Source organism: Buteo buteo, chromosome 18 (assembly GCF_964188355.1).
Source record: "Buteo buteo chromosome 18, bButBut1.hap1.1, whole genome shotgun sequence".
Classification (NCBI taxonomy): domain Eukaryota; kingdom Metazoa; phylum Chordata; class Aves; order Accipitriformes; family Accipitridae; genus Buteo; species Buteo buteo.
The window spans coordinates 27986733-28005862 of record NC_134188.1 but is presented as its reverse complement, the minus strand read 5'-3'; the positions used below and the strand labels follow the sequence as shown (position 1 = coordinate 28005862).

The window sequence follows — 19130 nt, the reverse complement described above, 5'->3', positions numbered from 1 at the left end:
GATGGATGCAAACTCATTGCATGCGCGGTGGCGGGTGCCGATGTGTCACAAGCGATGCGACGGGTGCGATCCTATCGCACGCTCTACGGCCAGTGCAAACCCATCACCAGCGACGTGATGGATGCAACCCCATCGCATGCACTGAAGCCGACGCAAACCCATCACCAGTGGCGTGATGGATGCAAACTCACTGCGCGCACCGCGACGGATGCAAACCCATCGTGTGCACTGCGGCGGATGCAATCCCGTCGCCAGCGACACAACGGATGCAAACTGATCGCGCACTCGTGATGGGTTTGCAGCCACCCTGGTGTGACAGGATGGATGCAAACCCATTGCACGATGGATGCAAACCCATCCCATGCGCCGCGGCGGATACAAACCCATCAGCGATGCTGCGATGGATCCAAACGCATTGCATGCACCGTGGCGGATACCGACCTGTCACAAGGGATGCGACAGATGCAATCCCATCGCATGCACCGCGGCCGATGCAAACCCATCACCGGTGACACGGTGGTGGCAAACTCACCACGGGCGATGCAAACCCACCGGTGGGTACCTGCACGGCCCATCCCGGGAGCATCTCCCAGACATGGGACAACGCGGTGGCCCCAGGGGGAGCGGCGAGGGAGAAGCCGCATTCCCTATCAGCCCCTGCCTGGAAGAAGCTTTGGCAAAGGATAGAAAAGGAGGAGGAAGAATTTTTCGGGAAAAAAAATAAAATCCCCCTGGACCCAAATTAAGCATCATCCCAGGGCTGAGCTGCTGCAGGTTTGTGAGAGAAACATTTTGGAGTGCCCTATGGTGGCTGTGGCATGGTGATGCCGGGATGGGTTTGAGCATCGGAGGAGCCGAAAGTAGAGGTGCAGAGGGATGGGATGGGATGGGTGAGGCTGTACTCACCCCCAGGACGGTGACGAGCCACCAGCGCATCCCGCTCCTCTTCATCGCTGGGGGAGACCTGCCCAAGGGGGAGCACCGGGGTCACCATCTGGGAAAAATCCTGGCGGAGAAGCAATTTGGGGGCCCTATTCCCCCCATGAGGGTGCTCCAAGGAGCCTGCCTAAACAAGTCCTCCACCATCCCCCAAAAAGTTCCATTAGTGGTTTTGTGGGATGACCAGCGTCACCCCCTTCCCTCGCAGATCCCAACTCCATCCTGAACCGGAGAGGGACCAACCCTGTAACGCAGTCAGGACCAACGGTGCAAGGAGCAGGGGAAGGAGCAGATGATGCTAAACACCATTAAATAAAGGTTTTTCCTGCTCAGGAGGAAATCCTTATGCATCTGCCACAAGGAAATGAAGTCATTAAAAAAAAAAAAATTGTAAAAATCAAGTGAAACAAAAGGTGTTTCCCACAGGCTCATCGCCCCTCTCCGGGTTCAGCAATTAGTTGTTAAAATTAAAATAAACGCTGACAGCACAAGGGAAGGGAGGAAAAAATAAATAACACCACAAACCCGGATCCAGCCTCCGCCACCCGCGTGGAAATTCCCCCGGTCGTCACGGTCCCATGAGAGCCACACCGGAGCTTCGTTACAGCCTTTGCCTGACGAGTTTCTCCTAATTAGTGGCCAGCACCAACAGTCTGAGATGCAGCTAATTAAACTCAGGAGGGGAGATGCTGGGGGGTGAGCGGGGCAGAGCTGGGTAATTGTAGGATGTGCTTTGGGACACGATAGCACGGCCCAAAATGAGCATCCTCTGTGCTCCAGTTCTTCCCAGTAGCTCCCAGTAAGGGAGCACCCCATCGGGGTGCCAGCATGAAGCCAACCAGCCCTTCTCCCATTCTGAGGAGCTGCACCCCCAAACCAAGACCCCTCAAGCCCCATCTTCACTAGCACCATCTCATGCCAAGCTGGGACCCCATGATTTTTGGGGGGGCTAAGCCAGCTGCCACCATCACCCCGGCCAGCCTGAGCCCCACCACGTGCCACCTCCCCGCCAAGCATCGTCCCAGGGCGATGGCATCCCACGGGGACACATCCCGAATCCCCCTGGGACTTGGGATGTGCCCCTCAATCGCGGAGGGAGGGTGAAACCGGTACAAGTCCTCCACCCTGTAAACTAGCACTAATAAAACTCAAGTTTAAGCCGAACATGAAGCATTTTAATCCTTCGGGGTGGTGGTATTTAAGCTTTTAATAGCAGCACCTTAAGGACACCCTGAGATGTTTGGGGTGCTGCTCTGCTGGGGAAGGAGCCGCGATGGCCTTGGAAGGGGATGGGCAGGTCCCACCGTGGCCAGGGGACCACGAGCCGTGGTTGAGCCCACGCATCCCAGGTTGCCAGAGCATCCCAGCTCATCGTCTCAAGATAAATGGATTTAAACCCCACCAGGAACAGGGCTGGCCTCAGGTAAAGCAGATCTAAGGCCAAGCTAAATCCAAGGATTAAGGACATCTCTTAGATGACCAAGACCCCGCCATGGGGATGTAGGAGGTACAAGGACCAGGGGGGACCAGCTCCTGGTTATCACCGGAGCTTTGCCCAGTCACGGCCACCCCAGGACTGAGCGCCTGTTTTTGGGGGCAGCTCAGGGACCTCCCAGGTGGGGATGGGGGATGCAGGCACAAACCCACAACCGGCGATGGGGGGATGCCCGGCTGCCCTGGTGCAGTGGAGAGAAGCCCTGAAGCTCCCTGGGGAAAACTTAAAAATAACATAATTTGCCCCCCAAGAACTAGAGGAAACCAAAAAATAACCCCACCAGTGCCAGACCCGGCTGCTTTTTGGGGACATCCTGACCTCCACCAGCCCTGTATCCCATTTGGCCAGTGCATCAATGCAAACACACCGAGGAAAGCAACTTGGATTTGGTAACCCCCCCCAAATCCCACTGGATCACACAAGCCTTTTATTCCCAGCCCTTCCTTAATACAGCCTGTAACCCAAGGCTGCCCACTGGGATTCCAGCGAGGGCTTCCCCTCCTTATGGGGGAACAGGGTTTCAGCTGATGGCTCCTGCAGATAAATGGGGAAAAAAAAGGAGCAACTGTTTGGCAGGACTTTGGGGAACGGCTCTTGGAGGCAGCTTGGGACAAGGGGGGGATTGTCTGGCAGACGGAGCAAAACTAAGCGTTATCCCCCCCGGGGCCCCATCAGAGCTGTGGGAACAACCAAACCATGGCAAAAATCCGATATTAAAGTCAAATGATCCCAGAGGCATCGCCGTCACGCAAAGAGCCCAGGCAGCGGCACGCTCCAGCCCCATTTTGGGGTACAGCCCCTCACCGCAGCATCCCGGCTGACGCAGGTATTTGGTTGGGAGCCCTGGGATTTTCCAGCTCCGGAAAAAAAAACAAACCCAAAACAACAAAACACCAAACCCGACACAGCTCCTATCTCTTTTTCCAGGCAGCTGCTGCTCAGTTTTTCTTAACCTACTTTTTCCCCCTCTCCACCCTTTATTTTAACCTACATTCGCTCTGCAGCAGCCAGAGCCAGCACCGGGCTCTCCAACCACCGCACCCCACTTCAGGGTGGTGCTCCCCCCACACCCTGCTTGGGGATAAGGTCAAGGCAATAAACCCCCCTTTTTTTTATTGCAAACAGGGGGGTCCAGCACCCCAAAAAGCACCAGCCCCCCCCTCCCTTGCACAGCCCAAACCCAGACACCCCTCCCAAGGAGGGAATAACCCTTTAAGGAAAAGTAACCCGAGTCCCCCCCCACCTCGGAATAAGCCCCCCCAGCTCGGGAAGGGGGTAACCCGGCCGGGGGGGGGTCCCCTTACCTGCCCCCCCCGCCGCGGGGCCGCCCCGCCGCTCGTTCTTCCTCCTTATGAATGAAGCCGCCGGCGCGCTACTCCCGCACGCCCCGCCCCTTTTCCTTGACGTCACACGGCGGCGCTCCACCCCCGCCCCGCCCCGCCCCGCCTCCCCGCGTCAGCGCTGCGCGCTCGCTCGGCGGCTGGCCCCGCCCCCGGCCCCGCCCCCGGCCCCGCGCGGGCAGCGCCACCTGCCGGGCGCGGCGGGAACTGCGGGCGGTTCGGGGGGGGGAGGATGGGGGGGGGAATTTGGGGGTGCTGGGCTTTATCCCAACCGCGGAGGGTTTTTGGGGGGAAAAAGGGGAAAATAAGATGGCTGTGGGTTTTTTATCTACAGAGGAAAGGGGTTTTTTTTAAAAAAAAGGATTTTTTTTGGCTGGGGAGGGGACACACACACACGCTCCACGGGGGCACCCATGGGTGCTGCACCCCGCTTTCCTACCTGCCCTATAGCGAACCCCATCTTGGCCTGAGCCCCTCCCCAGGGGACAGTTTTTCTACACCGGGGACACCCCCGTTGCAGTCAGGCCTGGTGCTCCCTCCTTCCCCCCCGGTACACCCCGGGGGCTGCTTTTGGGGTGACGTGGTCCCCAGGACGGTGTCCCCCATTCCGGCTGTTTGTCCATGCATCATCCCTGGGTTGAGGGTTTCTTCCTCCCACCAGAGTCTTCATCACAGCCGGCATCATCGGGTGATGTCCCCGGTGATGGCCGATGGGTGGTGGGTGTCCATGTCCCCCCCCAGCTGCACCCACCCTCACCCCATCCTTGTCACCCCCCCCAGGTGAAGGACGAGACCACGCTGGCTTCGTTCTGACACGGGTGACCTTTAATGACAAAGAGCCCCCAAAGGGACCGAAATTCCCCTCCCCTCCCTTCCCCAAATATCGTCATCATCCCAATTATAACATCGCCCCCCCCACCCCCCCGCCCCTTCCCAGGATGGACAGACGGACGTGGGACGGCAACATCCCCGTCACTCACCGTGGGGGTTGTCACCTCTCCCGTGGGGACAACCGGGTGCCCAGGTCTGCGAGCACTGGCCTCGCCTGGACCCTGGGGTGAAAGCAGGAAAATGGTGGGGAAAAAAAGGGAAAATGGGGGAGTTTGGTCCAGGAAAAACTCATTTTTAGGGTCCCAACCACATCACCCCAATTTAGGGGCGGGGGGGACTTCCCTGGTGTCAGGCTGGGGAATACGAAGAAGATGCTTGTTCTCATCCAGAAGATGCTCTGAACGTTGGTGGTGGCTTCATCCCACTCCCCAGGCTGTGAAATCCCACGGGAATCACAGAGATGGGTGGGGGACACCCCAATTTCCCCCCTCCATCAGCTCCCCCCCCTCCACCAGTATCCCCCAGCTCCATCACTGGGGTCCACCTCTGCCTCGGGGCGATGAACTGGGAAGGTTTTAATCCCGCAGTGACGTGATGATGCGCCTGACCCCCCCACACCCCCACCCCAAATAAATAAGGATGTTTATATATATATAATATATATATATTTAAAACAAACGAACAAACAAACAGAGCTATCTGGGTGCTGGCGATGGAGCGAGCGGGTTAGCGGGAGGCCCGGGGCGGGGGGGACACCGCGGGCGTATTGTCCCTGGGGTGGTCCCGCGGTGTGGCCGGGGGTCCCGGGGGAAAGGGGGGGTGACAGCGCCGTGACACCCCCCCCCTCCACCCCAAAGCAGGCACACACAAAAACCGGAGAGCGAGGCAGGTTCCTGGCTGTACGGCATCCTCCGGCCGGTCCCCAGGGATGCTCGTTAACGCCTTCCTCCTTCGTTAGCGCCTTCCCAAGCGAACGCATCCCCCCTCCCCATCTTCTCCGCGCCCCGAAAGCGGTGTGTGTGTCGGGTCGTCCCCCCCCAGTCCGGTGCGATGGCCGGGGGGACGGTGGAGGGACCGGGGCTCATCCCCCCCAACCCCGAGCACACAGAGAGCAGCCGGGTTGGAGATGAGAGGCGCTGGGGCGGGGGGTGACGGGGAGGGGGGGGTGTCAGGACCCCCCCCCTCTGCATATAGGGGGGCCAGCACCCCCCTTTCCTCGCCGGGATGTCCCCGGGGGGGGGCCACGGCCGTTCACGCTCTCCAGAGAAGGAGGTGGTTGGTGCTGTCGTCCCGGCCCACCGTCTCGCTGCTGCTGGTCAAGCGGAAATCCTCGTAGCCGTCCCCCCCGCTGATCACCAGCATCTTGGGTTTGGAGAGGGTGAGGGCGGGGGCGCGGGGCCGCGACGGGTCTCGCTTCTCTGCCTCGCTCGCCTTCTCGGCCCCTGCCAAGTGCAGAACCCCAGCGCGCTGTCAGATCACCCCTCCCCGGGCTCCCCTGTTCCCCAGCAGCATCCCAGCAGCAGCATCCCGGTGTCCTCCCACGAGCATCCCACCAGCATCATCCCAGCATCATCCCACCAGCATCATCCCAGCATCATCTCACCACCAGCATCATCCCAGCATCATCCCACCAGCATCATCCCAGCATCATCCCAGCACCAGCAGCGACTCCCCAGCATCCTCCCACCAGCACTATCCCAGCATCCTCCCACCAGCATCCTCCCACCATCACCACCACTTTCCCAGGTGCCACATCTTGACCCCCCAAAACCCCGCTCCCATCCCCAAATAGCCCCTCCCACCCCGATTAGCTCCTCCCACCCACATTAGCTCCTCCCACCCCCAAATTACTATCTCCTCCCCTCCCAAATCACCTCCTCCCCATCCCACCCCAACTTTGGGACCAGTTCGGGTGAGACTCAGCACGTGGCTTTCCATTGGCTCTTCCCCCTGGGAATTAGGGTCTCCCAGGGAAATCTGGGGTCACTCAAGCAATCCCCAAAGCCTTGGAGGAGGGGGTAGCACCCAATTTCCCCCCACCTTAATTTTAACATGGCAAGGATAGAGCAGGGACTCCGGTGACCGCATTTCAAGGCTATTCCCAGTTATCTGCCAGCAGGACGGCATTCCCAGCCCCGTAAAAAAACCATCCACTCCTCCTGGAACGGGTCAGGATCGTCATGTCCCCCCCGCAATCATCCCACCTACCCGTCTCCCTCGGCAATGGGAAGAGGACGTCGAAACCGTCGGGCAGCTCGATGGCGGTGAGGAAGCGGACGTGGCCGGTGTGACCCTGGGAGAGCCCCACCAACGCCGGGGCCGCCTTGGCCGAGACGGCGAGGGTCAGCACCACGCCGGCGCTGGTCCCGATCCACAGCAAGTCCTTGCACGCCAGGAGAGCCGTGATCCGCAGGCAGGCTGCCTTGTGCTGCCGGATAATGGCATCCGAGCCTGTCGAGCATCCCCGCCGTCAGCATTTTACCCTGATTGGCACGGGGCTGTGAACCCCGCCGATGCCACCGGTCTCCATTCCCGGGGCTGTCTGTGGCACGTGGGACACGGGGAAGGGACCCCACAACCCCCCTGGCTGGTATAAGGTGCCCCAGGGTGCTGTCAGATTGGGCTGCCTGGTTATGGGATTATGCAGATACCCAGAGGCTGCCCTATTTCTGCATGGGATTATGAAGATGCCCAGGGGCTGCCCTATTTCTGCTTGGGATTAAGCATATGCCCAGGGGTGCCCTATTTCCATGTGGGATTATGCAGCCGCCCAGGGGCTGCCCTATTCCTGCGTGGGATTATGAAGCCATCCACGGGATTCCCTATTACCCTGTGGGATTATGCCGATGCCCAGGGGTTGCCTTGTTTCTGCATGGGATTATGCTGATGCCCAGGGGTGCCTTATTCCTGCGTGGGATTATGAAGCCACCCGGGGGATGCCCTAGCACCCTGAGGGATTATGCTGATGCCCAGGTGCTGCCCAATTTCTGTGTGGGATTACGCAGCCACTTGGGATTCCCTGTTTTTCCACAGGATTATCCATCTGCCCAAGGGCTGCCCTATTACCCCGTGGGATTATGCAGCTGCCTAACACCGAGGATGAACCCCACGAGCGCGACAAGTCCGGTTTCCTTCCCCGAAGCTGGCTGGGATGCAGGACATATTAAATATCCCGGCGCTGGATGCTGCAGGACATCTCATTTTCAAGGCGGACGATGGGCACGGGTACCCACTGGAGACAGCGGTGGGCACCCACCGGTGACCTGCCACCGGTGGGACTTACCGGCGAGCATCTTGTGTACCGGGGGGGTGATATCAGCTTCGGCCAACTGCTCGTAGCTGGTGGCGTGGTAAAGCCGGACCTGGGCGCTGCTCTGCAGCGCGACCCACACGCCGGTCCCCGCGCTCACCATGCAGGTGACGCTGCGCCCGCTGTCCTGTCCCACCTGGAGCGTGTGCTGCGGGTGACACAGACAGAGAGATGCCACCAGTGATGCCACCGATGCCCATCGCCGCCGCCCCCCCCCCCCCCCCGACCTCCTGCCATCGCCCGCGGTACCTCTTGCGCCAACGTGGTGGTGTTGAGGACGATGACTCGGTTTTGGCAGCCGCACCAGAGCTTCCCCGCCACTGCCACCATCTTGGTGATGGGGCTCCCCGGCGAGCCCAGGGACAGGGACTTGGAGTTTTGGGGGTCCCAGAAGCGGCCTGTGAGGGTGGTGGGAGTGGGGTGGGTCATTAAAGCATCCCCCAAAAAAACCCGGCCGATGGGATGCGGTGGCTGGAGATGCCCGTCTTCAGGTCCCCCGTTAGAGGGGAGATGAGCTGATGTCCCCAGGGGATGCCAGCGGCAGGCAGGGACTAGGAGGAGGATGCACACCTCCACCCGGCTCCGGTTTTGGGGTCTCCAGCATCCCTCAAGGGACGTCCCTTCCATTCCCGTGGAGGCAGGGTAGTCACCAGCATCCCTCCCTTGGGGGCTGCCCAAACCACCCACCCAACAGCCACCACTTTGGGGCTCCATTTAACCCCTCCAGTGCCTTTTGATGTCCCCGATCCGGCCTCACCTGCCTCCCGCTGGTAGACAACAAGCTCCCCGTTGGCCAACGACACGAAAACCTGGTTATCCAGGTACCTGCGGGGAGAAAAACCCTTTGACAACCGGCTGCAGAGCCCTGCTCAGCCACCCCAAACCACCCTGCTAGGGACATCGCAGAGCCGAAAATCCTCCTTCCCCGCTTACAAGATGCACATGACAGCAGCGGCGTGTTGCATCTTCATGCTGTTCTTCCTGTTACGGATGTTGTCCGAGGACTGGTACACATGGATGCTGGGGGAGAAGAGCAAAGCTTGAGGCTCGCCTGGGATGGGGGTCCACCCCACGTATGTGTCCCCCCATCCTGGGGACGTACCAGCCATCCTCGGTGCCCAACCACATGGAGCTCTGATGGGCTTCAGGGTCAAGGCTGAGGAGGTCCTCGAGGCTGCCCCGGGTGAAGGAGCCGCGGCTGGAGCGGCGCAGGGCTCGCCCGTCAGTGGGGCTCTCGCCGTGCCGGTTTTGGCTGTAGGTGCCGGTGATGGGCATGAAGCCGGGTTCTTGCTCTTCCTCTGAGCTCGTCGTCTCTGCCGTTGCCTCCTTGCAGCTCGAGATCTCTTCGTCTGCAGAGGAGGAGGAGGAGGAATGGGTCAGACCAGGACCACCCGACACACACCAAATTGATGGGGAAGAGACCATGGGTTCCCTTGCGATGCCAAGCCCGGGGGAGGATATAGGGACGCTGAGCCCCCAAACCCACCAGGTTTCACCCAAAGCCGCCAGCCCCATCCCAGCACCATGGTGTTGGGCTGATGCCCCCCAACATCTCTTTTCCCAGGACTTCCTTGCCTCAAAAGCCTCCACTGCAGATTTCCCCAAGGAATGCAAGGCAGAGCAGCCAAAACAACGGAGCTGCATGTCATTTGGGGGCAAAAAAGTGTTTTTTTCGCTAAGCAGGGGCAGGGGAGGACTCACTGCCGAAGCTGGAGGAGATGGTGGAGTGGCTGGCTTGGCTCTGCAGCGTCCCCGAGGGACTGGGCGAGGACTCGTCATCCGTGTCATCGCTATCAAAGGGCACCAGCTCCCTGTTGCCGCCGTCGACGGGCTCCGAGAGCTCCAGCGACGAACCCGAGATGGAGATGTGCAGGCACGGCTGCGGCCCCGCATCCTCCGGCTGCGCCGGCATCGGCTCCGAGGAGGGGCTGCCCACCGGCTCGGCACGCTCCCTGCCGCGACAACGGGAGGGGGGAAAGAAGCAGCTCCAGCATCGCCCCGTGCCCGCCGGCTTCGCGGTGCCAGTGGGAATGTCCTACCTATATGCCCGCTTGAGACCGGGCACGGAGGCGATGCAGAGGATCCTGGCAGAGCAGACGGCGATGCACGCCTCCACTGTGGGCTCCTTACGGATGCTGAGCAAACAAACCTGCCCCACGTAACCATCGCTGTTGCAGACCCAAACCTCGTGGGAGCTTTCCGGGCTGCCGTGGCTGGGAGAAGCACAAGAAAACTGCAAGGGAGCAAAAGATGGGAAGAGTTGGGTCATTCGGGAATGACGCAGGAGCTCTCGGCATCCAGCGGTAAGCCCACCGGGATGGAGAGGACCGCAGCTCCTGTGGGATGCTTGAACCCAGCCTCCAAGTACCTGCATCCCGCTCCGTGTCTTCATGATGGGGATGGCCTTGAGGAACTCTGGGTCCAGGCAGTTTTTGCTGGAAGCTGGGAAAATCAAATTGGAAGATGAAGTGATGGAGGAAAGGGGTCTACCAAAGTGGGGTTGTGATGCTGAGCCCACCACCCGCATCCACCTCCCCGGTCCCTGGTGTTACCCAGCTTTTTCTTGGCGTCCTCGAAGGCTTGCTCAAAGCCGAGCCGGGCATCAGGGTTGGGGAACTCAAAGATGAAGGACTCGGTGCCGTCGGCTTTGGTAGTGCTGAGCTCTACCTTGTTGGGGGGGAAGGCCATGCTGAAGGACAGGGATTGCTTCTCCGCCAGCTCCCGGTGGATGGCGGCCATCAGGTCCTTGATCACGTCGTCCAGGCTCTGGGGACGGGGACAACGCTTCAGCTCTTGGGCACAGGCCACCACCAGCCATGGGCGTGATGATGCTCCCATCCATCTCCAAACATCCTTCAGAGGCTGCCCCAACCCCACCATGGCTTTGGGGCTGGTGGCATCTGGGCCCTTAGAGGACACTCATGGCCACCAGCCCTTCCACGGGTTCTCCCTGCCACTGAGGACACCCCGGTCGGTCCTACGGGGAATGTGTCCGGCCAGGGGACAGCATCAGGGCCATCATCCCCATACCTGGTGGGGGAAGCTGAGGGTCTCCGACAGCTTGCTGACTTGCCCCAACGTGCTGAGGTCTTCATCCAGGCGGCAGATGCTTTTCTGGATGCTCTCCCGGTTGGTGGCTTGCGAGGCACCTGTGTGGGCATAGGTGGGTGGCATTAACCCCTTCCTCCCCAGCACAGTGCAGGGGAACATTCTCTCCACCAGCCAGGAGTGAACGATGACTTTTGGGGTGGGGTGGGATGGGACACTCCAGCAGGCAGTGACAGACCTTTGACGATGTCCACGTCCTCCAGCGGCAGCTTCCAGAGCAGTTTGTACTTGCTGGCGGTGTCAATCACGCTGGCTGCCGTATACCTGTGAGGTTGGGGGGAGATGGCTGAGCTGCACCCATGGCCCCAGCACCCTAAAGCCAGCCCAGCCAGCGAGGACATCCCTAACGCCATGGGTTAATCCTGCTGGGTGCCCCCCAGGTGGTACTCACAGGCTCATGGAGCTGCGGCGGAGGGAGCCCGACTTGCGCTTCAACGTGGTGCACACCAGCAGGTCCGTGAAGAGGAAGAAGGAACGGTCCTTCTTCCCACCCACCGCCTTCTGCGGAGTGGTGGGAGACACCAAGGGGTTAACGTCCGGCCCCCCAGCTGCCGGCGCTGGGAGCGGTCCCTGCCTCAGTTTCCCCACGCGCGGCCTTGGCATAGGGAGGCTGCGGGGTGGGATGGATCCTCGCGAGGGTGGAAGGGGACATGGGTGCCATGGCTGTGCAGGCAAAGCCATGGGGTCCCACTCTCAGGGAAGCACCAGGGCCGTGGGAACATCAGGCATGGGCTCATCAGGACCCCCATGGTCTCCACCTGGCCCGGGGCTGCTGTGCAATCTCCCTGCCTCCTGCCTGCTCCCAAACCCATCCTATCTTCCCCTGCACTTGGGGAATTTTATATTGTCCCCATCGATCTGTCATTGATCCATCCATTCATCCATTCCTCCACCCAACCCTTCATCCATCCTTCCATCCTTCCATGCACCTTCCATCTGTCTGTTTTTTCCATCCATCCATCCATCCATCCATCCATCCATCCATCCATCCATCCTTCTGTCCACCAATCCATCTATCTGTCCAACCTTCCATCCATCCATCCTTCCATCCTTATAGAATCATAGACTATCTCGAGTTGGAAGGGACCCATAAGGATCATCGAGTCCAACTCCCTGCTCCTTGCAGGACTACCTAACTCTAAACTATATGACTAAGAGCATCATCCAGACACCCCTTGAACTCTGGCAGCCGTGGTGCCCTGACCACTTCCCTGGGGACCCTGTTCCAGGCACTGACCACCCTCTCAGTGAAGAACCTTTTCCTAACATCCAATCTGAACTTCCCGGGATGCAGCTTCCAGCCAGCCATCTGTAGCCTTCCATGGGCACACAGGCATCCCACGACCCGCAATCACAGCCTCCCACTGCCCCATCTGGTGTGCGGTCCCATGGCCCTGATGGTGACAAGGGACCACCCCGCTCTTACCACTTCCACGACCATCTCCTGGCGCAGGAACCTACGGAGCGGGGCCTGGAGCTGTGGGGACAAGGAGGCTTGTGAGCGGGGAGCCCCAGTGGGGGGGACCCTCATGGGCATTGTCCCTGCTCCTGCAGCCCCCCAGCTCAGAACTGGCACCCCAGCCCCTTCCCAAACTCCCAGGAGCCCACCAAGGCCAAGTGATGATGGGGAAAGCAGGACCCAGAGGAGAAAACAAATGGCTCAGCCTGGGGTGACCCAGAAAGAGCAGAAATGGTGTCAATTTGGGGGGAAGGAAAGACCGACCCCGTGTAAGACCCCTGTACGTACGTCCTCCATCCCTTCGATGTGGGACTCAATCTCCTGCACGATCCGGGCGTTCCTCTCCACCTCCTCCGCACTCTTCATGCCCTTGTTGATCCTCTCGGCCACTTGCTTGATGTTGCGCTGGGCGTCGATGAGGAAAGGGTGGTCGGGGTGGTCCTCTGGCGTGTGCTTCAGCAGGTCCTACCACGGGGACACAGTCGGGATGTCACCACGGGTGAAGGCTGGGCATCGGCCGTGCCATGACACCCCCCAAGCAAAAGCCCCTACTGTGCTGATTTGGCTGCTGGAGATGGAAACCAGCCCCATGCAGGAAAGGTTTTGCAAAGAGACCGAGCCTTGAGCTTTGGCCACCGCCAGCCTGGTCTTTGCCACCTCTAAAGAAGCCACCAGCTCCTGAGAGCACATCATCACCTTGCACGGACTCCCGAAATTCATCACCTGAAGTGTTCAAGGTGAGGTTGGATGGGGCTTTGAGCAACCTGATCTAGTGGAAGATGTCCCTGCCCGTGGCAGGAGGGTTGTACTAGACGACCTTTGAAGGTCCCTTCCAACCCAAACCGTCCTGTGATTCTACAAAAGCGCATCCCCACCAGCCTCAGCACCAGGGAGAGTGACCTTGACACAGGGAAACTGAGGCACAGAGGGGGTGGCAGCGTGACCAGTCCCAAAATGGCACCGCAATGTCCAACCTCCCAGCAGAAAGGTAGAGGGGAAGGGGACCGCGCATCTGTAGGGACACGCTGGGGGGGTCAGCGGGGTGACAGTCCTCGGGGTGACCATCCCCAGGAGGGCAGAGCCACGTGCACACCTGGGGACACCAGCTTTGTGTCAAGGGATGGGAAAAGGGGCCAGGAGAGACGTGAGACCCCTAAAAGCTCCCATCCCGTGGGGGTGAGGAGGCACCATGGTCTCACCCGCTGCCTGCACGGCACAGATGGCCTCCTGCCTGCACCCGGCTGCCCGCACCCACCTTCACCAGCAGCTCGTATCGCGGGATCCTCTGCACCGGCTTGATCATCAGGTCGGACAGAGCCTGCTTCTCCTTGTTCTCCCGCATGCTTTGCTGCAAAACACCGGTGGGGGACAAGGATGGCCCCGTTAGGTGGGACACAGCAGGGACCCAGCACCCCACCAGCCCACGGACCTGGAGCAACACCCGTTTGGGGTGATTCCTTTTTACACCATCCGGAGTGACTCTGGTTCACCCCCACCTAGCCTCTTTGCAATAAAACCAAGAAGAAGCGGGAGGGGGGTGTGAAAAATCCCAGTCTGACCATAGGTTACCAGTTTACTCCCATTAACCCCCCCCTGCCCCACCAGCAGCTTTGCAAGTGACTCTGGACCTCGGCCAGCACCTATGGGGAGGGAGGAACCAGGACCCACCTCCAGGAACTTCATGAACGCCGGCCGGGCTTCCTTGGCGATCCTGACAGCATCCTTGGCGTTGAGGAAGTTATCGATGTAGGCGGAGTAGATGTTCACCAGCACATCCTTGGAGAACTGGAAGGGGGGGGAAAAGGGGATAGGTCCGGCATGGACCTCCTGGGCACGCCTGAGAGAAGCTGCCCCAAGGGTTAATCCTGGCTCTGGGCTGGCGCGGGGAGGGCTCACCCGCCGCCCGCCCCCTTCGATTTTTCAGCCCTGACATTTCTGCTCCCCAGGCAGAAACGCCGAGCTGCAGACCCAGCTGGTCGCCGCAACGCCCCGCCGTTACGCTAAGCAGACCGCGGGCCTGGAGATCGTCTCCTGTTCTCCATCGCAGGCGCGTTTGGCCTGTCCCTTAATCACTCCCTCGCCTCCTGCTCCGAAATTTCTCCCGCTGGGGCCGTGCCGGAGTGTGGGCATGCCTGGGTTCCCCCAGGGGGGAAATCCACCCCAGTAGCGAGGACCTACCGACTGCACGAGGAGGTCACCCACTTTCTGCTTCTCATGCCAGTTCTGCACGCAGTCGTGGATCTGCTCCAGGAACTGCTCGTGGTGCTCCAGCAGCTCAGGGATCTGGTCGAAGATCTCGTCCACCAGCGACGGGTCGCACAGCAGCGAGTTCTCCGGCTGCTTCAGCGGCTTCATGTAACCCTGCGGGGAAGCAACGGCATCGGAGTCCCCATAGATTTCTTTTCCCACCCCCTCCCAGTATGAATTTTTCAACCCGTATAAATATGGGCATCGGTGGCATCCTGCAGCAGGGGGTTCCCCCGGTGAATGTTGGGTTGTGGGACCCACCAGAAAGACCAGACAGTGCTGGGTCCCAGCAGGTTTTGGACCCCAGCCTCCCTGAATCCCATCCCACCCAGTGCATCCCCATGGCAGCACGGGGAGTGGAACGGGTCTGCACGAGGAACCCCAAAGCACGGCGTCCTCTGTCCCCCAGCCACGGCCTTGAGAGGCTCCAAAGCTTTGCTGTCAAGAGCCTTGGTCACCTCCATCTGCTACAGAGCCTGACCTAGCTGAAAAACCATGGCAGCACGACCCTGGGATCCAAAAGCTGGTACGTTCCTGGTGGGATTTAGGGTGTTTGGGATGGGGAGGGGCTGGAGTCAGCAGGGTGGATGCACTGCATCAAGTCCTGGACCACTTCGCCCAGCAGCCTCTCTTGGGCAATGGCCAACGAGTGACACTCAGGGCCAGGAGGAAAAGCAGGTCCTCTGCAAGGCTGGGTGGGCGGCTCTGCCACAAAATCCCTTTCCTCCCACCGTGGGGCAGAGCTGCGGAGAGGAGCCGTGCCCCTGGGAATGGGAAAGCTGGATTTGCAAGGGATGCAGGATGAGGAAGGTCTTCTCAAGCCTTGCTGCCTCCTCAGTCTGACTGGTATGGGGTGCTGGTGTCCTTCAGGATGTTGGGAGGACCGTGGAGCTGAGCGGTGAGGACAGGACCCACCTCGAGCAGCTTCGGACATCTCCATCCAAGCTGGCGAAGGAGGAGTCATCCACCAAGGATGAGGTTCCTCAAGCTGATGATGGGTAGCTTGTGGAGACCCAAGGTAGAAGGGCTAAATCCTTCTTGAGGCTCCTAACCCACTTCATTTGTGCTACGGTGGCCAACACCTCCAGCAGGAGCTGGGCTGGGCTGTGCCATCCATCCCACCCACCACAAAACTGGGGGAGCAAGGACCAGATGGGGAAGAAGAGCACGGAGACAGCCCCCGCCTCGGCATAGAGGGAGAGCAGGCAGGGCTTGCCCATGCACCATCTGGCTTGGCTGGAAGATGATGCTCCAGGGTGGTCCTTCTCCCACCATGCTCTGTGCCACTGGGCCACGTCACGGATCCAAGCACCTTGTCACTGCTGAGACGGGGAGCTGGGGGCACCTAGAGCCCTGTGATCAGCCCCCCAGAAAACCACGTCCCCTAGGTTGCACTGTGCCAGGACGTGTCCCATGGACAAGAGCTCAGGCAGTAATGCCCTGTGGCTCCCATCTGCGTCCAACCAGTCCCTCCAGTGAGGAACCAGTGAGCCCTAGTGCGGCTGTCCTCTTCAACCAGCCTCCGGTCCCACCTCAGAGGAGGGCACAGCCCATGGGACAGCCTCTGTCCCTGCTGAGACCAGCAGGGACACCACCCGACCCTGAACTCCATACGGCTTTCCCCAAAAGAAGTCCCAGAGCCAGGGTCCTCTCACCCCTCCAAGCCAACATCTGCACTAGGAGCAACCTCGAATGGTCCTTCCCTCCTGCAGCAACATCTGGCAGAGCACATCTGGGCCCACCATGGGGGCATCTTTGCAGGGGATTTATGGGAAAAGCCCGGCTGGGTGTTGGGATGTTGGATGCCCCATGCCCTCATGGACATGCCCAGCAGATGTCCTACAGGCACTGCAGAGCTCTGATTTTCTTGGCGTTTCCACCTGCAGCGATGTGGTTGGACAACCCACACCTACACCATGTGACCTGGTCTCCAGGGCGTTGACCACCATTAACCTTCCGAAACACCTTCATTAACATCTGAAACGTGGGGTGGACCCTCCGGCCAGGCTGCTCCAGGGGGGTTATTGGAACCAGCTCAGTAAAAAAAGGACCAAGGAAAACCCTTGGCCCACGGCTGCAGGTGATGACGCTGAGCACAAAATGGGGGGACAGGGGGACGGGGGGTGTAAGGGGTCCCCCATCATGGGATGGCCATCTGCAATGGCCCAGGAGAAGGGGTGCAACATGAGGAAGAGCTTTTGGGGAGCAAGCGAGGGAAGGGGCTTGGGGACACGATACCTGCCAGGTGACAACCCACCAGGAATATTACGGGCTTGATTTGGGGGGAGAGAAGTCACCCCCACAACCCGTTCTTGACGCTATTGCCACGCTGCTCCCACCTCCGGTCCCGCTGTCCCCAACATCCCCACTGCCACCCATCCCCAATCCACCCCCACAGCTGGGGGTCCGACTTGGGGTCCCGGGGATGGTGACAAGCAAGGGACGGTCACGCCGTGACATGGTTTGGGGTGTCACGTCCCTGGCTGTGCCGCGTTACCTGCATCAAGGTGCGCAAGGACTCCACGTAGGACTGTTCCGTGTCCAGCAGCGTCATGATGACGTGTTTCCTCATGTCCTGCCCGGGTGGAAAGAAAGACAAGATGAGTTTTGGGGTGACACGACGGAGGGGAGCTACGTGGCGGGTGTCGGTGTCGGTGCCGGCGCAGGGGCTTGCCGGGGAGGCTGAACGCCGGAGGAGCCCGGCTGGCGTCCAGCTCCCCTCCGCTCCCTCTCCACCCCGATGGAGGAATCCGGGAGGATTAGGAAGTACATGACACCGAGCGCACAGAGACGCCTGGTTTCCTCCGCGGCCGCGTCAGGAGCCCGCCCTGGATCTCACAGCCCTACATGGGTCGGTCCCGGAGCCCTCCGTCTCTCCGGCGGCTCCACTCGGAGCAGTCCCGTAGGAATTCGCCTCCCGCCCGGCACCCTGGGCACCCCGGCACTGGGCTGTGGCCCCGCAGGAGGGGGATTAATGGGGTGGTGGGGGGCACGGGGAGGTGGTGGGGTGGGATGGTCCGACAGCCTTGGGAAGCGGATGGGTTGGGGTCTTCTTGCTTGTGGGGCTCAAAGACCCCCCTCGCACGCAGCACCCGGGGGGACGCCCCTGCAGCTCAGCCTGGGGGCGAGATGCTCCAGAGCCCAGGGTGTGAGACACCCCAAAAGTTTTGGGTGCACGGATGCTCCAAAGGCCCTTTGTGCAGTGATACCCCAAAAGTTTTGGGTGTGGAAGTACTACAAAGGTGCTGGGTACAGTGACACCCCAAACGTTTTGGGTGCAGAGATGCTGCAAGGGCCTTGGGTGCAGAGACACCCCAAAAGTTTTGCATGTGGAGGTGCTCCGAAAGCCCTGGGTGAAGAGATGCCCCACAAGTTTTGGGTGCAGAGATGCTCCAGAGACCTCGAGGGAAGAGATACCCCAAAAGTTTTGTGTGTGGATATGCTCCAGAGTCTCTGGGTGCGAGACACCCCAAAAGTTTTGGGTCTAGAAATGCTCCAAGGGCCCTGGGTTCAGAGATGCCCCAAAAGTTTTGCATGCATAGACTCTCCAGAGACCCTGGATGTGAGACACCCCAAATGTTTTGGGTGCGGAGACCCTCCACTGGCCCTACAAAAGGAGATGGTCCAAGGTGCTGGGTATGGAGACTGCAATGGTCCTGTTCATGGAGACTGTCCAAAGGCCCTTGGTGCAGAGACACCCCAAGCTGTGGGTGCAGGGACACCCCAAAGATCCTGGATGCTCGGATACCCCTAAGACACATTTGGACACCCCAAACGCTGTGGGTGCAGGGATGCCCCAAAGGCCCCAAGGAAAAGGGTCCTCCGAAGGTCCTGGGTGCAGAGATGTCTCACTTGACCACCACCGCACGCCGGGAGGAGGTTCCCCTGACCCACTGCCTCTACGGGGGGCTGCTGGAGCCACCGAACCTCTGTCCCCCCCATTTCCTTGTGGGATGAGCCCATGTCCCCCGGCCACGTGGGGCTGTGTCCCCCCGCCACTGGTCCCGGTGGGGATACGTCTGCTGCGAAGCTGCTCTGCAACCACAGGAGGAAGCTTTAGCCCAACCATCCTCACCATGGATGAAGGCCACCGTCTCCCCCAGGGAGCAATGGGGAGGGATCGTGGCCAGATCCTGCTCGGTGCTCGAGAACAGAACCGTGCCTCAGTTTCCCCACTCTCCCACCAAGCTGCTATCGGCCTTTTCAGCCAAGCAAGGAGGAAACTGCTCTCTAGAGCCAAATATTATGGTGACGGGTCCAAGTTCCCCCGAGAAATCTGCCCCCCCCCCCCCCCGAAAACACAGTGATGCTGGAGTCCTCGGGGGCACTGGCTGAGACCTCCCCTATTAATTACAGCCTGAAGGTTTATTAACACTCTCACTGCCGGATTAATTTATTGTA

General features: G+C 60.1%; 1 protein-coding gene across 1 annotated transcript in view; it reads right to left on the bottom strand.

Moving 5' to 3' along the window:
- Positions 1-4677: 4677 nt before the first annotated feature.
- Positions 4678-19130, bottom strand: part of ARHGEF17 (Rho guanine nucleotide exchange factor 17) — a 34748-nt gene continuing 20295 nt past the window's right edge. The window contains exons 2-21 of the mRNA XM_075050268.1: positions 17227-17304; positions 14661-14843; positions 14151-14267; positions 13738-13830; positions 12771-12947; positions 12450-12500; positions 11415-11524; positions 11202-11287; positions 10946-11064; positions 10468-10681; positions 10284-10357; positions 9955-10148; positions 9617-9867; positions 9018-9264; positions 8849-8935; positions 8673-8740; positions 8165-8313; positions 7889-8063; positions 6814-7056; positions 4678-6047 (exon numbers count right to left, since the gene is read on the bottom strand). Of these exons, the coding sequence (XP_074906369.1) occupies positions 5857-6047; positions 6814-7056; positions 7889-8063; positions 8165-8313; positions 8673-8740; positions 8849-8935; positions 9018-9264; positions 9617-9867; positions 9955-10148; positions 10284-10357; positions 10468-10681; positions 10946-11064; positions 11202-11287; positions 11415-11524; positions 12450-12500; positions 12771-12947; positions 13738-13830; positions 14151-14267; positions 14661-14843; positions 17227-17304 (2907 nt within the window). The 3' untranslated portion in view covers positions 4678-5856. The remainder of the gene's footprint in view (positions 6048-6813; positions 7057-7888; positions 8064-8164; positions 8314-8672; positions 8741-8848; positions 8936-9017; positions 9265-9616; positions 9868-9954; positions 10149-10283; positions 10358-10467; positions 10682-10945; positions 11065-11201; positions 11288-11414; positions 11525-12449; positions 12501-12770; positions 12948-13737; positions 13831-14150; positions 14268-14660; positions 14844-17226; positions 17305-19130) is intronic.